Here is a 20800-nt window from a genome sequence, read left to right on the forward strand (position 1 = left end):
GCGTCCCGCACGCGACATCACGAAAATCAATGTTTGCCGGGAAATCCAAATGCCGAGTTTTTTCAGAGGCGGACCAATTCGCCTCAAATGTCAACTGAATTTTTCTAGTATTGCGCAAGGGAAAAAAATTGCACAAAACGTGACAGATATTTGACCAAAGTTTAATAATAAAATAGGAGAATTACATTGATCTTGCTCCTGAATTTACCCGTGATATGCACTTTAAAGTGACCAGCGAGTGTACATTATTAACTTATAAGAATAAGAATCGTCAATAATACGGGATATCTTGAGCATACAAACGCATTATTCGTAAAAGCGCACACTCTGAAATTCACTGATCTGGTTAAACACAAGACTGCACAAATTATGTATAAAGCAAGACATAACCTTCTTCCGGGTGAGGTACAAAATACGTTTATGGAAAGGCAGGGTGGGTATAACCTGAGAGGGGAAATGAATTTTAAGAGAGTAAATGTTAGAACAACTCTGAAAAGTATGTGCAGAACAGTCTGTGGGGTGAAATTGTGGAATGGTCTGGAAAATGAACTCAAAAATAGCACCAACATAAAACTGTTTAAAAAATTATATAAAAACATGTTAATAAAAATATATGAGAATGTGGACAGGCAGACTATATAGGTGATGATGAAATTGAGAGCAAGTCTGTGACTGGTCTTCTTGTATTTAGTGTATAGTTATAGGTATGTGTATATGTATGTACTGTATATATGTATTGTATGTGTGTATATATGCATAACATAAGTATCTGTATATATGATTTGATCAATATTATACCATGTCGGTATGTTTTGATATGTTGGTATGTTTTCTTTTTTGTTTATTGCTTTTGTTTTCTTTTGTATATATAGTTTATTATGGTGGAAAGTGACATTTGATTAGCGGTGGTATAGAGGGTTAGGATTGGATAAGTTATTACTTCTTCCTAATCCTTTCTGAACATTATGTTATTGCCTTGTGGCTACGCTATTCTGTTTGTTTATGATGATGTTTTGATTATTGTATTTTTTATTTAAATTTTTATTTTTATATCTTTCTTCTTTATTGTTCAGAATAAAGTAATCAATCAATCAATCAATCAAACTTCTTATAGTGGTTCGCCTGTCTGAAGGATCACTTTGATGTGATTAATCCAAACCTCAACAATTTAAAAAGTAGCCTGGGATGTAATGTGACGCGTCGATGAAAAGTTCAGAAATAAACCATGAACAGCTCCAATGAATAAGCAGAAATCTTATTCTACAGATTTTGAATAGTCATAAAATAACCATGAAAAGAGTAGAAGGTTTCAGAACCCTGGTAGCATGAAAGTGAGAAGATTATTACAGCTCCACATTACTGAGTTTGCGTGCATGTGTGCGCTAACCGGATTCAGGGGAGGTCTGGAACGGATAAACTCCAGTATGACCTCATGAGCACTCTTCTTTAACCTTGGAGGAATGTCCCCATTCACCTGAAAACACAGAGAGAGGCAGGGAAAGAAGGTCACAGGGCAGATCTATATATAGAACCGTCAATGTAGACGCTTAAAAACATGCTGCACAGACAGACAAAGACATTATGTTCAGTGGGAGAAGAAAGGACGTCATTCAGAGCTGTGACCTGACAAGTTCGTCTGCTAGGAACTCTTCTGGCTCGGAGTTATTCATTGTGCATTAAAGGAATGAATGCAAAGTATTTCATCCAGATGAACAGCATTACACATGATTATTCAAGAAAAGGTGTGTGACTGAGGTAAAGGTTTACCTATTTTACTGCATACACACTGCTGAAGCTATTGCCATGACATGACCGAGTTCTGCAGGTCAACTTTAATGTTTCCATGTAACTCGTATTAAATATTCGCTGTAAAAATGTTCAGCCATCATCTTCTGATAAGCAGAGCAAACACACACGAGATATAAAAACACAGAACAATGAAAGTGAACTGTATCGTCTCAGGGACTCCGCCTCAGCCACTCACGCAGGAAAAAACAAACAAATGGAAAAAGTGGCCTTCCCTGTTTGACCTGAAATACCGAATGTCTGACTGTCTGTGTCTACACTCTGAGAACAAATTACATGACCAATTGCAATCATATTTCCAACAATATCAACACACTGGTAAAATATGTTTACCAGCATGTTGATATTGATGGAAATATGACTAACTAGTCATGTAATTTGTTCTCAGAATATTAAAAAATTGTGTAATCCAAAGACACACACAGGAGTGAGAGACAAGCCGGAGAGTGAGAGAGAGACAGACACACACAGAGGAGCGGGAGACAAGCCACAGAGTGAGAGAGACAGACACACACACACACACACAGGAGCGAGAGACAAGCCAGAGAGAGACAGAGAGAGAGACAGACACACACAGGAGCGAGAGACAAGCCAGAGAGAGAGAGAGAGACACACACAGGAGCGAGAGACAAGCCAGAGAGAGAGAGAGAGAGACACACACAGGAGCGAGAGACAAGCCAGAGAGAGAGAGAGACACACACAGGAGCGAGAGACAAGCCAGAGAGAGAGAGAGACACAGGCGCGAGAGACAAGCCAGAGAGAGAGAGAGAGAGAGAGAGAGAGACACACACAGGAGCGAGCGAGAGAGAGAGACACACACAGGAGCGAGAGAGAGAGAGACACACACGAGCGAGAGACACATGAGCAAGAGACAAGCCAGAGAGAGAGAGAGAGACTGACACACACAGAAGCGAGAGACAAGCCAGAGAGAGAGAGAGACTGACACACAGGAGCAAGAGACAAGCCAGCCAGAGAGAGAGAGAGAGAGAGAGAGAGAGAGAGACACACACACACACACACACAGGAGCAAGAGACAAGCCAGAGAGAGAGAGAGAGACACACACACACACAGGAGCAAGAGACAAGCCAGAGAGAGAGAGAAAGACACACACAGGAGCAAGAGACAAGCCAGAGAGAGAGAGAAAGACACACACAGGAGCAAGAGACAAGCCAGAGAGAGAGACACAGACACAGGAGCGAGAGACAAGCCAGAGAGAGAGACAGACACACAGGAGAGAGAGAGAGAGAGAGAGAGAGAGAGACAGACACAGGAGTGAGAGACAAGCCAGAGAGAGAGAGAGAGAGAGAGAGAGAGAGACACAGAAGCAAGAGACAAGCCAGAGAGAGAGACAGAGAGACACACACACAAAGGAACGAGAGACAAACCAGAGAGAGAGAGAGAGAGAGAGAGAGAGAGAGAGAGAGAGAGAGAGAGAGAGAGAGACACACACACACACACGAGCGAGAGACAAGCCAGAGAGAGAGAGAGACACACAGGAGCGAGAGACAAGCCAGAGAGAGACTTTTTTTTTTTTTTTTTACTTTTAAGCCACCTTTAATTCTGCCATTGTTCCATGTTTTTTTCACAATAAATAAAAACAATAAATAATGGAGAAAATTGAAAAGGTATATAAAAAGTCATTACTAAAAAAACCCCATCAAAATCAGTCCATAAAAACACCTTTTCTGTTAAAACATTCTCACACACAATTATACATTAAAAATTGAGTTAGTGCACCATCCTCTTCGAGTGAACACAAAACCTGTCCAAAACCCCACAGATCTATAAGTGTCCAGGTTATTAGTTAGTCTGTAAAAAGCATACTCTACCTTAAGACGAGATGCAACCAAACTTTCAGGCCCTGAACCACATCAGTCCTTCCCAGGCCCAGCATCTGATTCTTTCTGGTCTTCCATATTGCAAGTTTTGCAGTTCCCATTAAAAAATTAATTAAAACCTGAGTCTGTCTTTTCCTGACTGTGTATTTCGGCCCAAAGACAAAAAAAAGGGACGGAAAATTTCTCCCCTAGGTGTTCCACCCACTCTTGCAATGTCTTAAATAGGCCCGCTAGCCAAGGACAAAGAGACACCAAGTGTTCTAGGGTTTCTTGTTGGTGACAGAAAGGACAGTCCTCCCCAGTGCTGGGGTCCAGGTGAGCCCTGTGTCCGTTTGTGGCTATCGCTCCATGTATGATCCTCCACTGGAGGTCAGCCGTCCGTTTCTCGATGGGCGGCTTGTACAAAATCCTCCAGCAGCCTTTAGGGGTGCGTTCTGGAGCAAAAACCCGGGCCCACCTTGACTCCCTGACTTCGACCAAAGAGCGGAAGTTCAGTACCTTTACACAGGTGTAGTAGAGCTGCTTCTTCCCGCATGAGCTCAAGTTGCCCAGCACCGGTGTTTTCAGAGACAGAAGCAGCCCTCTCTCTTCTCGACGCTCTTCAGTCACAGGTCTGACGCTTAGTGCAGGAAAGATGTACTCATGGTCCTCGTGCCAAAGGTCAACCAGGGTACAATCCTGGGTGTACACCCCAAGGGTTACAGACAGGGATTGCCAGCCCTCATCCACTATCTTCTTTAGCACCCTGGAAGACCTGATGCCGATGACTCCACCAAGCCTCTCCGGAGATGTTCTTATAAGGTTTGATGATACCAGCCTCGACGAACTTGACGCGGAGTGATGTGGAAGAAAGCATGCCAGATGTAAAGGGGTCATTGTGTAACAGTGGCTCCTTGAAGATTCACAAACCAGGTCTGAGGTCCGTGCGGTCTTGAGACTCCTCCATGCATCAAGCACCAAGTTGTAGAAGGGTGTTATTCCGGTCAGGTCAACTTCAGAGGTCTTTAGGAGAAACAGCTGTTTACCCAGTCTTAGCCAGCCAGCCTTTCTCAGGAGCAGCTGAGCAGACGCCAGCCAGCAATAACCGCAGCCATAAAGTAGCCTCTGTGCTGTTTGCAGTCTGAAGGCAGCAATTCTTGCTGGAATGTCCATGAGGCCTTGTCCTCCCTCAGCTACAGGGAGATATAGAACCGGTGCCCTCAGCCAATGCTGACCTGACCAGAAGTTGTTCACCAGGAGCCGCTGTATGTCCTTCACGAGGCCTGGTGGTGGCACTAAGACAATCAGTCTATGCCAAAGAGAAGAGGCGACCAGGTTATTGGCTATTAGAACTCTACCCCGTAGGACAGCTGGGGAAGCAACCATTTCCATTTAGACAACTTGGCACTCACCTTCTCCAGCACTCCCTCCCAGTTCTGTTTTTGGAAGTCCTCTCCCCCAAGTACACTCCCAGAACTTTGATGCCTCTTTTTTCCCCCGTTTAAGTTTCCCGGGTAGTTCAGGGATGTCTCCTGGACTCCACTGGCCTATTAGACATGCTTCGCATTTGTCCCAGTTAACTTTAGCGGAGGAGGCCTTTTCATACACAGTCAGGCTCTCCAAGTTGTTGTATATCTCTCCGATCCTGTATAAAAACATGATCATCTGCATAAGCTGAGACGGCCGCAGAGTGGTTCTGAGCCAGCTCAGGGAGACCCAGGCCCTGTAACCTGCTCCTCAGCCTACACAGAAGAGGTTCAATTAACAATACTGTAGAGCTGGCCTGAGATGGGGCAGCCCTGTCTGATTCCTCTTTTAACTGGTACAGGGCAGCTCAACCCTCCCCGCACCTTTACTAAACAGCAGGCTTCATTATACAGTAATTTGACCAAGGATAAATATGGAATCAATTTTGTGCCAAAATGTTCATACAATACTTTTGAAATATCAAACAAAAATGACAAATCAAAATACAAAAAAAAGTCAATTTTTTTAGACTGGCAAACAAATTATTCGTGTAATCGTGCAAAATATCAGTCTATTACTCTTCAGAAACCTTTTATTTTTGTTCTGCGTCTTTCTCAGTTTTGTTTGACGTAATTTATTTTGGTTGCGATTCCAGCTTTCTCGTTTGTGCTCCCTGACTTTTTGCTTGCAGTTTTGGCACAAACTTCACGTGTGGGTGGGCTGTCCAGGAATACATTCCCATTGGCTAACTTGTGTTTGACTGACAGCTACGCTCAGCCATTCCCCGGAAGGCTGTTGCGGCCATTCCCTACTTGGATTCTGGCGGACTGTTTGACGAGTGACCGATCCATTGACGGTAAACAAGGATCGAGTGGACTTCAGTGGCGACTATGATATTGAATTAATTCAACAAAGTGTAAATTCAATATCATAGTCGCCACTGAAGTCCACTCGATCCTTGTTTACCGTCAATGGATCGGTCACTCGTCAAACAGTCCGCCAGAATCCGAGTAGGGAATGGCTGAACGTAGCTGTCAGTCAAACACAAGTTACCCAATGGGAATGCATTCCTGGACAGCCCGCCCACACGTGAAGTTTGTGCCAAAACTGCAAGCAAAAAAGTCAGGGAGCGCAAATGAGAAAGCTGGAATCGCAACCAAAATAAATTACGTCAAACAAAACCGAGAAAGACGCGGAACAAAAATAAAAGCTTTCTGAAGAGTAATAGACTGATATTTTGCACGATTACACGAATAATTTGTTTGCCAGTCTAAAAAAATTTACTTTTTTTTTGTTTTTTTGTATTTTGATTTGTCATTTTTGTTTGATATTTCAAAAGTATTGTATGAACATTTTGGCACAAAATTGATTCCATAGATAAACTCCCCCCAATTCCAAAAGCCTGCAAGGTGGAGAAGAGAAAACCATGATCCATACGATCGAACGCCTTTTCTTGGTCAATAGATAAAATGCCAACATTAATATTATACAAATTGCAAACATCAAATATATCCCTTCTTCAAAATAGATTATCGTACATTGACCTGTCTGGAATGCAATAAGACTGTTCTGCACCAATAAATAAATCAATAAAATGTTTTAATCTCATCTCATTATCTCTAGCTGCTTTATCCTGTTCTACAGGGTCACAGGCAAGCTGGAGCCTATCCCAGCTGACTACGGGAGAAAGGCGGGGTACACCCTGGACAAGTCGCCAGGTCATCACAGGGCTAAAATGTTTTAATCTATTTGATAAAACCTTGGAGAGGATCTTATAGTCCGTACATAAAAGAGCTACAGGTCTCCAGTTCTTTAAAAGAGCTAGGTCTCCCTTCTTGGGCAGCAGTGAAAGGACTGCTCGCCAACAGGAAGCCAGAAGGCTCCCTTTTTTAAAACACACTTTAAAAACGGCCAAAAGGTCCTGTCCCAGTATTGTCCAGAAGTGTTTTAAAAAAGTCCGAAGGAAGACCATCTAGTCCCAGAGCCTTGCCTGGTGCCATCTGGGACACCGCAGCAGTCAGCTCATCTAAAACGATTTCTGCGTTCAGAGTGTTCTGGTCTTCTAAGCTCAGTTGAGGAAGCCCTTGCGGTAGCTCTGCAGCACAGTCCATGTCACAGCTGCCCGTGCTGAATAGATCTCCACTGCGAGCTTCCTCATCTCCGCTGGGTCTGTAGTTATGTTTCCATCAGAACGACGAAGACAGACCATTTGTTTCCTCTGAACAGCAGATTTCTCCAGGTTAAAAAAGAAAGAAGTTGGTGCATCCAGGTCTTGGAGTCTAGTAAACCTTGCTCAGACTAGTGCTCCTTTAGCTCTGTCCTGCAGAAGGGAATTGCGTTCCTGCCTTTTAAAAATTAGCCCATCATTTTTTGGTTGATCAGCTTGTGAGGTAAAAAAAAAAAAAAAAAAAAAGTTTTTCCAAGTCTCTTATTTCCTCTTCCAGTTTCTGGACAGTTCTCTGGATCTTGGCTGTGGAATTAAAAGAGTACTGCTGGCAAAACACTCTAAGCCCATGTTTACATTAGACTGTATCAGTGGATCATCAGATTAACGTTTTTAAAACGATTAGTGCGCACACAGCAACACCAATACACGATTTGCGTGCACACAGCAACACCAATACACGGATACGCTCGGCTCCGCAGGCATCCTGCGCTCCAAATCACTCCGCCCTGAACAGCGAGTGCCCTCTGGAGGGTGCGCACTCCGGCCCTGCGCAGCTCACAGAGCGCGCGAGTGAAGCGCATGAGCCACGATTCGGGACTGAGCCGCTGTGTGTGTGATCCCAGTGCATGTCGGGCATGCGCGTCACTTACCACTTGCAAGTGGAAGGATGGCAAGCCTAAAGACAATCATAACTACACAATGGGCAGTATTTGCATCAGTATTTTCATACTTTTATACTCTTTAATGAAAGGTGATACAAGGCGGAAGTCCTCGGCGTTTTTCAGCAGTCGCGTCACATGACCAACGCCAGCGAATCAGGAAGGTGGATGTCACAGTGACGTTGTCCAATGACGACGCCAGCTTGAGCTCAGCACAGCGTATCCGCGTATCTCAGTGACTACGTTTACATGCACATCCAAATCGAGCTGCTGTCGGTAATCGAGCTGAAGGTCCCAGCAGGGTTCCAGAGAAATCCAATCGTACATGCACACAACTGAAATCGGGCTATTGTGTGAGGTACATTGTGCACCCGAGCCACAGGTGGCGCAACACGCCCCATTGTGTTGGTACACTTCCGGTTGTCGTCATGAAGAAGAGCTATTCAAGAGTGTAAACAAAGTTATCAGTTCCATGTTCTCCATTGCGCGTTTTTCTCCCGTCCATGAATTTTAATATATTCAACTCCTTAAGCTGAATGAGCATGAACTCTTTCTCCTCATTGCTCCAGAAGTGCACATTTCTGCTTGCCTGTGGCAGTGGGGGCGTGGTCAAGTGCCGGTCTGTGACAGGAGGGCGGAGCCAGGGAAGGTGAGTGGCAGAATAACTACACCTGACGGTAATTAACCTGTGTTTGTGTGTCTTCCCAGTAACCGCGCCCTATTTAAGGAGGCAGAGGGAGAGCAGAGGGGACAGCTCATCCCGGGACTAGAACACAGCGCGCGCGTGTGTGTTTTTCTCTCGAGAATAAAAGTAGGCTGTTAAACTGAAAAGTCTGACAATAAAAAGCCTATTAGTACCAGAAGCTTTGTCCTGCCGTCCTCTGTGCTCTACCCACACTTCAGAGAGCTCTACATCGCCATTTTCTCTTCTTCGTTTGTTCCTCCTGACCTCTTATGCTGCTCGCTACTACTGTTGTCATGCCGACCGAGGCTGTTGTGTTTCCCGCTTGTGGTCTCGTCACTCCCGGAAGTAGCTCGACAACTAGCTTGATAGGGTATACATGCACAAAGTAACTCGGCAGAAAATCGCATAAACTAGGTCGTGTAACTCGATTCCATGAAATCAAGTTCGGTTCAATTTCAGCCGAATTAAGGTGTATACGTGGCATTTTGAACTTCGATTTCAGTCGAGCAACGGCAGAAATTCGATTCTCTCTATGTGCATGTAAACGTAGTGAATGTTTACACAGTACCGGACCAGACACGATCTGGATTGAATACGTGGACCCTGGCGGATTCCCGTTTCCCGGCGTTTCCAGGTGGTTTAATGTAAACGGACAGTGCATCTGCGAAGAAAACGAGACAGATACAGTCTAATGTAAACTTGGCCTAATTTGAGCCTTTCCTACGCCCCACCACTTCAAGAGTGAAGGAAAAGTTTCCTTCCTGGATCTCCAATAGAGACAAAATAATTTTAAATTTTTACAAAAATTAAGATCATGCAATAATTTAACATTAAAATGCCAAAAGGACTTTGGTTTTTCTGTGAGAGATTAAAAAAAAAAAAAAAAAGCTCCATTAAAACTAAGTGATGGTCTGTAAAAACAACAGGGGAGATTTGGCAGTCAATGACTCTTGAAATAAAAGGGGCAGAAATATAAAATCTGTCCAACCTTGCCGCACAGACTCTACCGTCAGATATTTTCACCCATGTGTATTGTCGGACTGAAGAGTGCTTCACCCTCCACACATCAACCAGATCGGTTTGCTTTAAAAAGTGAGATAAAATGGACGAGGAGCGAATGTGTGCTTCCTCTCCAGTCTGTGCAGCAGTTCCAGTCTCCCCCCATTACAACACACTCCCCTGGATCATTAAAACTTACTGTAACTTCTCTTTTAATAAGTTAAACAACTCTTCACGTTCAGAGCCTTGGTTTGGTCCATAAACATTGATAAAACTAAGAGTAAAATCCTGTATTTTAATTTTTACCAGAAGAACTCTACCTTTCACCAACTCTGTACTGGACACGATGTTTATATCTAAAACAGGAGAGAATAAAATCGCAACTCCTGCACTAAAATTTGTCCCATGACTAAGAACATATCGTCCTTTCCACCATAAATCCCAGGCTATTTTATTCAACTCGTCACTATGTGCTTCTTGTAATAAAATAATATCCAGTTTTTTCTGTCTAATTACTTCAGATAATAAAACTCTTTTCTGTTCATCTCTTCCTCCATTTATGTTTAAAGATGCGACTCTTAACCCCGCATATTGAAAGATAAAAGACAGAAACGTAAAGAGACAGATAAAAAGAACCAGTAGAGATAAAACACCCAGTGCTGCACGGCCATTAAAAACTTTTATTTTCTCGTTTTCATTTTCTTAATCATTCTACTTTTGGACTCCTTTAACCCTTTTCTCAAGCCAGTAACGTGCTTTTTTAATCAATAACGTTTTTTTCCCCATCTAGTAAATCCATTCCGACAACTCTTTGAAGTGTGGTAACCGATCTGATAAACTTTTCAATATTGGGAAAATAATCTTTAACATTTGCTTTTTTTCCCCCCAAAGGTTTCGTCCAAAAAACTATTTATTTCCTCTAGTGAATAGAGGTCCTCGCTTTGGGAAATACTGTCTGTTACAGAAAACAAGTCAGAGTCACAGTCCGTGTCAGTCACATTGTCACCATAACAGCGGTCCGGCTTCGTCATGTCTTCTGTCTCACTGTCGGGTCTGACAGCCTCCTGTGAGACCGGAGACTCCGCGTTCTGCTCGGACCCCCCTACACTGACCTCTCCTGGCTCCACCCTGCTCTGTTCAGCCTCCATCAACTCCGCTGAAACACTGCTTCCAGTCTCCGTAGCTCTAGGTGCGGAGCTGCCAGACTCAACCTGAGCGGGTGGAGCAGATTCTGATGGTGTTGGCGGACCACTGTTCGCCTCCACACTGTCAGTCACTTTGCTACCCTCCTCCACATGGTCAGTCACAACAGCTTCACCACTGTCCACTTCCCTACCATCAACCACCCCACTGCCCCCCTCCCCACACCAACCACCCGCTGCCCCCCTCCCCACGGTCAGTCTCCGCAGTCACCCCGCTCCCAGTCCCGTTCCTTCCCCTGTCCTTGCTGACAGTCCCAGCGGCAGCAGACGGCTCTGCTCCCCGCTGTCTGTGAGGACAGGCGACCCGCTTGTGACCCACATCCCCACACTCAAAATATTTCATGTTCCCCGAACTCGCATAAACCATGCAAAAGCCTTCCTCGTGTTTCACACGGAAGAAAACTTCCAGTGTTTGAGTCAGGGAGTCCAGAAACATGAACACTTGTCTCCGGAGAGACTGAACGTGTTTGAGTTTATCACTCTTACAGCCCAAATTTACTGTCCGGAATCCGCATGCGAATTTCCCGAAGCGCTTCAGTTCTCTCTCCAGCGCTTCACTGGGAATAAACGGAGGGACTCCGGACACGGTGACCTGGACAGAGGGCACCGCCAGCGGGGAAACTTGCACAAACTCAACATTAATGTAGATATTGCTCTCTATGAGCTGATTGACAAGTTCCTGGTGCTTCAAGAACACCACCACCTCTTTATTCATGCGGGAGGTGCACAGGATGTTACCATAACCCATCAGAGAGAGAGAGAGAGAGAGAGACACAGACACAAAGGAGCGAGAGACAAGCCAGAGAGAGCGAGACACAGGAGTGAGAGGCAAGCCAGAGAGAGAGAGAGAGAGAGAGAGAGAGAGAGAGACACACACACACACACACACAGGAGCGAGAGACAAGCCAGAGAGAGAGACACACAGGAGCGAAAGACAAACAAGCCAGAGAGAGAGACACAGACAGACACACAGGAGCGAGAGACAAGCCAGAGAGAGAGAGAGACACACACACAGGAGCAAGAGAGAGAGAGACACACAGGAGCGAGAGGCAAGCCAGAGAGAGAGACACACAGGAGCGAGAGGCAAGCCAGAGAGAGAGAGAGAGAGAGAGAGAGAGAGAGAGACACACAGGAGCGAGAGGCAAGCCAGAGAGAGAGAGAGAGAGAGAGAGAGAGAGAGAGAGAGAGAGAGAGAGAGAGAAGCCAGAGAGAGAGAGAAGCCAGAGAGAGAGAGAGACACACACACACAGGAGCGAGAGACAGAGACACACACACACAGGAGTGAGAGACAAGCCAGAGAGAGAGAGACACACAGGAGCGAAAGACAAGCCAGAGAGAGAGAGACACAGACAGACACACAGGAGCGAGAGACAAGCCAGAGAGAGAGACACAGACAGACACACAGGAGCGAGAGACAAGCCAGAGAGAGACACACACAGGAGCAAGAGACAGAGAGACGGACACAGAAGCGAGAGATGAGAGAGAGAGAGCGTGAGAGAGAGAGAGAGAGAGAGAGAGAGAGAGAGACACACACAGGAGCGAGAGACAAGCCAAAGAAAGAGAGAGACACACAGGAGCGAAAGACAAGCCAGAGAGAGAGAGAGACAGACACACAGGCACGAGAGACGAGAGAGAGAGAGAGACTCATGAACGAGTGAGCAAGAGATGAGTGAGCGAGGCGAGAGAGAATAAGATCCTATTTTCATTTGTTTCAATGTATCATGCACACGAGGACACATCCAAATGTATGAATCAACTGTGGAAGAATGATTTGCAGAAAAAACTTCAGCAAATATTTCTCTAAACAGGTGCATAAGCAAGCAAGAAGCCTTTATCACACGTACCCTCAAGCACAGACTTAAGCACAGTGAAATGTTTCCTCTGCATTTAACCCATCTGAAGCAGTGAGAACACACACGCCAGCAATGAGCGCACGCACATACCGTACCCAGAGCAGTGGGCAGCTAAGGACACTTCAGCCCATTGCTGACCCAAGTTAACCTAACCTGCATGTCTTTGCACTGTAGGGGAAGCCGGAGCACCCAGAGGAAACCCACACAGACACGGGGAGAACATGCAAACTCCACACAGAAAGGCCCTCGCCGGCCACGGGGCTCGAACCCGGACCTTCTTGCTGTGAGGCGACACTGCCAACCACTACATTATGAAGCTCATGGTGCTTCAGATGACTGGAGCTCATTCAAGATATCCTTGGGTTCTCCCAATGGTTTTAGAAGCAAATAAAATGACTGTGTTGGAACTGACCGTCTTCTAGAACAGCATGGCTTGGACAACAGTTCTGGTTGCAACTCAAATCCAAGGTTTATATTAATGTGCTTGTTCTAGTACGTCATCATTTGTATAGATGCTGATATGTAGGCATGTAACGATCCACCTAATTCACAATTCAATTTGAAAACTTTATTACCAACAATGCAACATTTATTTTTGTATTCTTTATCAACTTAAATATTCCTTTTGTTAAATTAGGTGAAAAAAAAAAATCAATCATTCATTCTTAATAACCACCAATAAATATTTACCTACATTTGTAAAGGTTGGAGTAAAGTATAATAGCCTGTTAACTAAAATATTCATTTTTTGAAACATGAAGATGGCTAATAACAAATAGGCCTTTTCTTAATAATCCTTTCTGAACATTTGTACTACCTTCATTTTTCTTTATCTTTCAGCAGTCCGTAAAAAGAGAGCTCTGATTTCTGGTTCAATCTATTTGTACACTACAGCTCTTTCCCATTTTACATCTGTTTACGTGTTTTCGCAGCATTAGAGCTGTGTTACTTCTGTCTACCGTAAAGTCATGCACAATCCTACTACTGCACGTTACTGTGCACCCTGTGCTCTCGAAACACGATTACAGCTAACCCTGTGTCCAAAACCACTCACCTCATTCACTACTCCCTACTCACTATCAGTGGCGACTGATAGTCTTTCAAACAGGGGAGGCTGGTCGGTTACGATATTTCCAGATTTTAAAAGAAAAAAGAAAAAAAACACAAATTTTGCCCATACTCTTGCCTCTGATCTGGCTGATTGTTGGCAGCGTCACAAACTGTGAAATAACAGGTTCTTTTGGCCCATTAGCCTACTGTCCAATATACATGATGGTGGTGTTGGGGAGGTATATTTTAACATTTTATATTTTAAAATTGTGGCATGTTGTTTAAAAATTGATCATTATTGAAAGCAGCTCTTTGTCAGGAACCTCAGCAGTAACAGCAGAGTGTTCTGGAATAGGCACAAGCACTGACCTTGGGGAGCCAAATATAGAGCTGGGTGCCACACATTTCATTCAATGACACTTTCCCTATATTTTACTTATTTTGACTGAGAAATGTTTTATTGACAATTTTGATAACCCTTCACTTTTAATCCAGGTCTGTAGTGTGAAATGTTCTCGGCTGTGTTTTTGTTTAAAAATGTTTTCCAAATTGTAGCTGTGTTTAATTCATATCCAGAAAAATATATATTCCAATATAATATACTCAGCATAAACATTTTAAATAGAGTCTATATTTTTGGTCCATCCATGACATATTACTAAAGTAGCCTATTTACTGTTGTTGATGTGGGTCACTTGCTGTTAGCCAATTCACTTTCTCGTACCAGGAGAGCTGAAAGGAACGAGTATTATTCCCTACCTTTTTCACCAAGTCAGTTTGAGGCGTTGGTCTACCCTGCTCTTTAATTTTAATTTTTTCCTCGAAAGGAAGACTGGCAAATGGCTTCACCAAAATTAAATCAGCAATGCTTGGCATCCGTGCGCAGCTTTCTTGCTAGCTGACTAGCCCCCTCAAGTTCAAGTTCAGTCACTCAAATAAACGAAATTTCTGGAACTAAGATAGCAAACTTGACAACACTATATTTACACTTTATTTACAATGAAAATATATACAAACTAAAAAAGCTGGTAGAAACCGTATGTAATGAATGAAATCGAAATGTAAGCTGATCTCTTACAATACACCACAGCACTAGCGAATCCGTATGGGACTGAACTGAAATTCACCGCTGCCTGTCTATATTTGAAACGAGCTGTCAATCAAAGAAAATATCCGGCCGCTTTCACCAATCACCAGTCTCCTCGTGGAAACTGCCATGTCCCTCCCACTGTGAGGCTGGGAGTCCGTAGGCGGGCATTTTTGCAGTATTTGTCCAATAATCGTCTTGCATTTTGAGATTGAGAAGCGCATCGCTCCCAAATGCCACTGAAGTCCACTGAGGCTGGGAGTCCGTGAGACTCCGTGGGCGGGCGTTTTCGCAGTATTTGTCCAATAACCGTCTTGCATTTTGATATTGAAAGCGCAGAGCTCCCAAATGCCATTGAAGTGCACTGAGGCTGGGCTGCATCGCGCTGTCACGAGGGGGAAAAACTCACGCACACATTAGGCGAACTGGGGAAAGTTATAACGGAATGATTTCGCACTGTAGTTGGGTTGAGCACATATATTTCTATGATTCTGGATCTGAAATAGCAATGTTATAAGGTCGGCTATAACATAAGCCTAGCGCAATTCATCCTACACGATGTTCGTCATTTTTAGAGGAGGCTGAGCCTCCCTCGTTGTCTTAGAGCAATCGCCCATGAGGGAATTACTATATAGAGGACTCTATAGTGAGCTCATTGGTAAAATGAAAAAAAAAAAAAAAAAAACGCTTTCGGACACTACTCCGCTGCAACGTTATTTACGTCATTACTGTCGCACAATTAAAACGTGCCAGATCAGTCGGCTGGCGGGTTTTCAAAATAACAAATACACGCGCATATTTTAGTGATAAATCCATATTATACTGAGCGCATTTCCCACATTAATATCAATACAAAGTACTTTGCTGCGTCTTTCAGCTCTCTTAAATCAAGGCTGAATGCTTTCTTTTTTCTTTGCCGCTGCCTTTTACTAAATCAAATTTTAGGCTTTTGATTTGATTTTTCAGCGCGACCGCAATGCATGATGGGATATATTGCTTGGTTAGTGACCGTCGGTTGTACACTACTTTTCATGATGCATTGTGGGATACTTTGAGCGCACTATAAAAGGTGTAATAATGTTCACTATACGTTCGGACGGCACTACAAAATGACGAACTCACTACATAGTCCGCTACACAGTGAGTGATTTCGAACACGGCAAGATTACACAGCCTGATAATAATAATCATAATAATCCGGTTTTTATTCATCGATTTGAACGGTCATTACGTTTTCTTCAAGGAGGAGAAGTGGTTTATTTCACGTTTTTGGAAGGTGTTGAAACAACTTTAGGACAAAGAAAAACCTTTTGCAGTTTCTCGACGACATGACAAACTGCACGTCTTTTTCTGGGGGTGATTTACTTCAATTAAGAGGAAGGAAAAAAAAAACGGCGTAATAACAAGAACTGGATGAAGGTCAAAGAGGAATTATGCACTTCAAGACGTGCTAATAATCCACTTTTGGGTGGCAAGTTACTCCACTTTGTGTCCGGTATCATCACTCCACCCTGTTGCTAGTGCTTTTCCACGGTGCTTTAATTCTTTACATAAACGTTCTCATTTTATTTTGCGATTAATTAAGCTTTAGAAAAATACCAACACCTTTGCTCTGCGCCATTTACATTTAATTGCCTCAGTCGGAATGTGAGGTGCGGACAGAACGAAATGACCAAAATGCACATTCAAAAGGTCAGAAAACAACAGGATGCTCATCACTGCGAGCGACGTCGTCGCATACCAAGGAAAATAAGACCTGCCCATCTAAATGAATGCACCGCAGAATCCTTATTAAATTTATTAGTACCTGTTCTTTTGTCTCACAGAACAGGTTTCTGGCTTGACAAATCTTTGTGTTGTTTTTACGTGCATACTCTCAATTAGCAACACAAGATCACTGATTTTCTGAAGTATCAAGCTAAAGACAGGAAGCACCCCCCCCCCACACACACACACACATACCATGACTTTGCGGAGCTTGTAGCGCTTCGAGCGGATGTCGTCCATGAGCATTTCGTAGGGAGTGAGTTGGTACTCGATGGGCAGAGGGTCGTACTGTCGCTCTTGCACTTTCTTCAGCTTCACACCGTTTCTCAGGTCCCTCATCACTTGCACCCAGAACCGAGCCTGCATAAATGGAACAGAAATGCAAACATCACCAAATTTATTTAAATAAAAAAAAAATGAATTTAAAATCACTTTTTTGGTCAGTTTTTTTACACACACATCTATAAACAGGCATCACCCAACACCTACACACACTACAGAGTTATGACTCACTATAAACCTACACCAATACCCAACACACTCATTGGTAGCACTCCAAGAATCCAAGTCTAATTTTTATATTTAAGCTTGTTATAAAAAGCAGGGGTTTACCCAATCGTCATTCTGTAGCTCGTTCAGGTCTCGGACAGGTTCCTCGGGAGTTCCTACCTCCATACGCCGCAAATTCTGACAGAAGAGGGGAGGGGGAGAGAAGAAAAAGACAATTTATATGTGACAACTGAGGATTTAATGCATCCTGGTTTTTATAAAAAGGCAAGTCAGTCATTTTTGGGAGTAGGACACACCGAGGGCTTGCTCAACATTAATCTGGATGTTTGCGACATACTCAATACGCAGCTCATGGAGCATTTGAACCAGTGTTGTAGCTGAGTCACTAAACCTAGAGTCCAAGTCCCTGGTGTTCAAGTCCAAGTAATTAAAAAATAATAATAATAAAAAATTCGAGTCGAGTCCGCTATTGATCAGAGTTGAGTCCAAGACTCCGACCGCACCATGTGACGGTGGCCGTTTTAGCATGAAGTATTCTGTCAGAGATGGTCGGGAGACGGATGTAAGTGCAGAAGGTGTGTTTATTAATACAAGTGAAGACGGTAAACAATCCAAAACGGCAGGCAAAATCGTCAAACGAGCGATAGGTCGAGCGAGGCACAAACAGGCTATCGTAGACTCAGCAGAATCAAAGATGAGAAACAGGAAATCAGGGATCAGGAAACCAAACAAGGAAAATAAGGCTTGGTAATGCATCAAGAATGCAACTCAATACTTCGCAAAGTAAGTATATTTTCACAGTTTTTATATATCGGCGCGCTGATTGCGCCTTCATCCTGTGCAGGTGCGAGTTGTTTACGACGCGCGCATGGGAGTCCGCTTGGCGTACGCGCTGTCCGGAGCGCACTTGAGTCTATCTGATGCACGCACCAAGGCACACAGGTGTGACACACAAAAGTACAAAAATTAATGTAGATATATTGGCATGTTGCAAAAAATAAAGGAAAAATCCGAGCCCTCGTCTCCAGTTTGCGAGTCCGAATGCAGTTAACACACAAGTCCGAGTCGAGTCACAAATCGGACTCGAGTACTACAAGCCCGATTTCAATTGGCTGCACATCTTCCTTGGCAAATAAACCACAGTCAAAAGGTTACTGTAACTCAATTATGAGGGCAACATTAGCTCTTCCCAAAGATAAGTGCAACTGTTGTCCAAATATCTCATTATCTGTAGCCGCTTTATCCTGTCCTACAGGGTCGCAGGCAAGCTGGAGCCTATCCCAGCTGACTACGGGCGAAAGGCGGGGTACACCCTGGACAAGTCACCAGGTCATCACAGGGCTGACACATAGACACAGACAACCATTCACACTCACATTCACACCTACGCTCAATTTAGAGTCACCAGTTAACCTAACCTGCATGTCTTTGGACTGTGGGGGAAACCGGAGCACCCGGAGGAAACCCACGCGGACACTCGGAGAACATGCAAACTCCGCACAGAAAGGCCCTCGCCGGCCACGGGGCTCGAACCCGGACCTTCTTGCTGTGAGGCGACAGCGCTAACCACTACACCACCGTGCCGCCCATTGTCCAAATATTTACCATAGGAATACGACATACATCATGACGAGTCCTAAAATATATGGCTGTTCTACTGTATCGTGATCTCAAACCACTGGTGCCGAAAAATATTTCAGCAGCTCATACCGAGCACTGAATTTTCAAAAAATAAATCAACCTTTTTTTTTTTTTTTTTTTAAATCAACGCTACTGTTTTGCTAGCTGATTGCAAGGAACCGTATATACATCATGATGCGTACGGTCACACTGCCTTCCCCTAGTGTGAATCTTTCATGCTTGAAATATCCTTTTCCATGAGTCATCCATGACAGGTTATGCATTTCAGTGTTCCATTCACTCAACCCTGTTACCTGAACACACTCCACCTGCATTAATTAGTCGGAATATTCCACACGTTCAACAGGAAATTGCATCATCTAACTTTCTAGATGATCATGGGAAGATGAAAGGAACGTTTGTTCAGTCTTTTTTTTTAATAAATATAGCCTCAGAACTTGATAGCACTTATCGCAGCCCTGTACATCATGTTCTATCTAGTGTGCCGCAAATCCCCCCCCCCAAGTCGAAGCAAATTTTTACTAGTAGTCGGGTATGATTGTTGGGTTGCATCTGAAGTCACGCCCACCTCATTAAGCTACGGTCACACTACAGCACGTGATGTTTTGCGATGGGTTATCGAAGAAAATGAGGCATTTTGATGGCGATATACACGCGAGCTAAAAGTTGTGGTCACGCAGCAGGTGAACACTTGACCGTCACGCCTTTGTGCACTTGAATCTGGCGCAGCTCGAGCGGCCGTGCTTGCTCACGGAGCACGTTGTGCACGCACTTGGGACCCAGTCGTTATGGGAAAAACCTGATACTGATTTGAGCGCAATCAGTATGCGCAGATACGGATGTTGTTTTCACAGAGGCTTTGCGAAGTATCATCATCATCATCATCATCACGGTCACGTTGGTTTCTAACACTGTTTAAATACTCTGCTTCATGTTTTGCTTTTGTAAAGATCACGCCTGCTAATAAACACTCTTCCTGCACTTAGATGCGTCTAGCGCCGTCTATCTTGTAGCGTCCTGATCCCCAGATCTTTAACCCAGCCACATATAAAAAGTTGTACTCCTCCATGCTCTTCCAGGTTTTCATCTATGTCCCCATGTAGAACGACGTCTGCAGCACCAGGTAGTTTGAGATGTCGGGGAACTCAACGGATGGATCATTTTACAACTCGTAGGAAAAATCCTTCTTTGTTGGCGTGTAAGGATCTAATCCCATCGAGTGGGTTCTATATCCAAGTCTTGGTTTTAATAACACCAACATGGCAATAAGTTCTTGTGTTAATGGACCAGACTCCACTTTTGGATCATTAATCCCTTTGACTGAGAATGTCCTGCATGCATGGTTTGGCTTCTGGCACATCCATACAGTTTTAAATACAATACGTACAATTAAAAACAGTGGTTTTATTGCGTTTATTTAATTCCTGGGCTCCCGTCTGTCACAGGGAGCGATGTCGCATCCCATTAATACACTTTACAGTAGATTAGATTCTAATAGAATAGATGAGCCAAAATAATTGGGGATCTTTTTAAATGGGCCCCGACTCGTTACAAGTATGAACAGGTGGGACTTAAAGTAGAAAAGGTTCAGAACCCCTGGTTTATGCAATACTGAATCATTTCTCAGCTTCTCTGTGATGTAAGTAGAACTCTGTTCAGCAAGAGACAGAGTTGCTAGGTAGTTTTAAAATAGCCAGAGGCGACACACCCAGAACACAGACAAACCCATGGCGCGAGTGTGGACGAGAGCCTTCTTGGTGTCGGTGTTGGGAGTAGTCATGAGGACACAGACTGGGCCAAACCCTCAGCAAACAGCTGGAGTGGTGGAGGGAAAACCTTCTGCTAATCCATGTTGAAGTTTAACCCCGGGTAGGATACAGAGGTGATTATTACACTAGTCTGGCTCAGACATTAAAACACGGAGCTTCCCTTCTTACCTCTGTGGTGGTATTAATGATACACCACAATTCAGACTTGGTGAATTCTCAAAACCTCTAACAGCAGCTCTGAGTCGTTTCAGCAGTACTTCTAAATTATATTAACACACATTTTAATACGTTATCGTTTCTAACACACCACATTCCACATA

The 20800-nt window shown here is 43.9% G+C and overlaps 1 protein-coding gene across 2 annotated transcripts in view; it reads right to left on the reverse strand.

Moving 5' to 3' along the window:
• The window catches only part of spire1a (spire-type actin nucleation factor 1a), a 120332-nt gene that overhangs the window by 49887 nt on the left and 49645 nt on the right, over positions 1 to 20800 (reverse strand). For both annotated transcript variants that reach the window (XM_060904750.1, XM_060904751.1), the window contains exons 5-7: positions 17173 to 17247; positions 16756 to 16920; positions 1388 to 1474 (exon numbers count right to left, since the gene is read on the reverse strand). In XM_060904750.1, coding sequence (XP_060760733.1) covers positions 1388 to 1474; positions 16756 to 16920; positions 17173 to 17247 — 327 coding nt within the window. The remainder of the gene's footprint in view (positions 1 to 1387; positions 1475 to 16755; positions 16921 to 17172; positions 17248 to 20800) is intronic.

The sequence above is a fragment of the Neoarius graeffei genome, chromosome 22 (genome assembly GCF_027579695.1).
Source record: "Neoarius graeffei isolate fNeoGra1 chromosome 22, fNeoGra1.pri, whole genome shotgun sequence".
NCBI classification, from domain to species: Eukaryota; Metazoa; Chordata; class Actinopteri; order Siluriformes; family Ariidae; genus Neoarius; species Neoarius graeffei.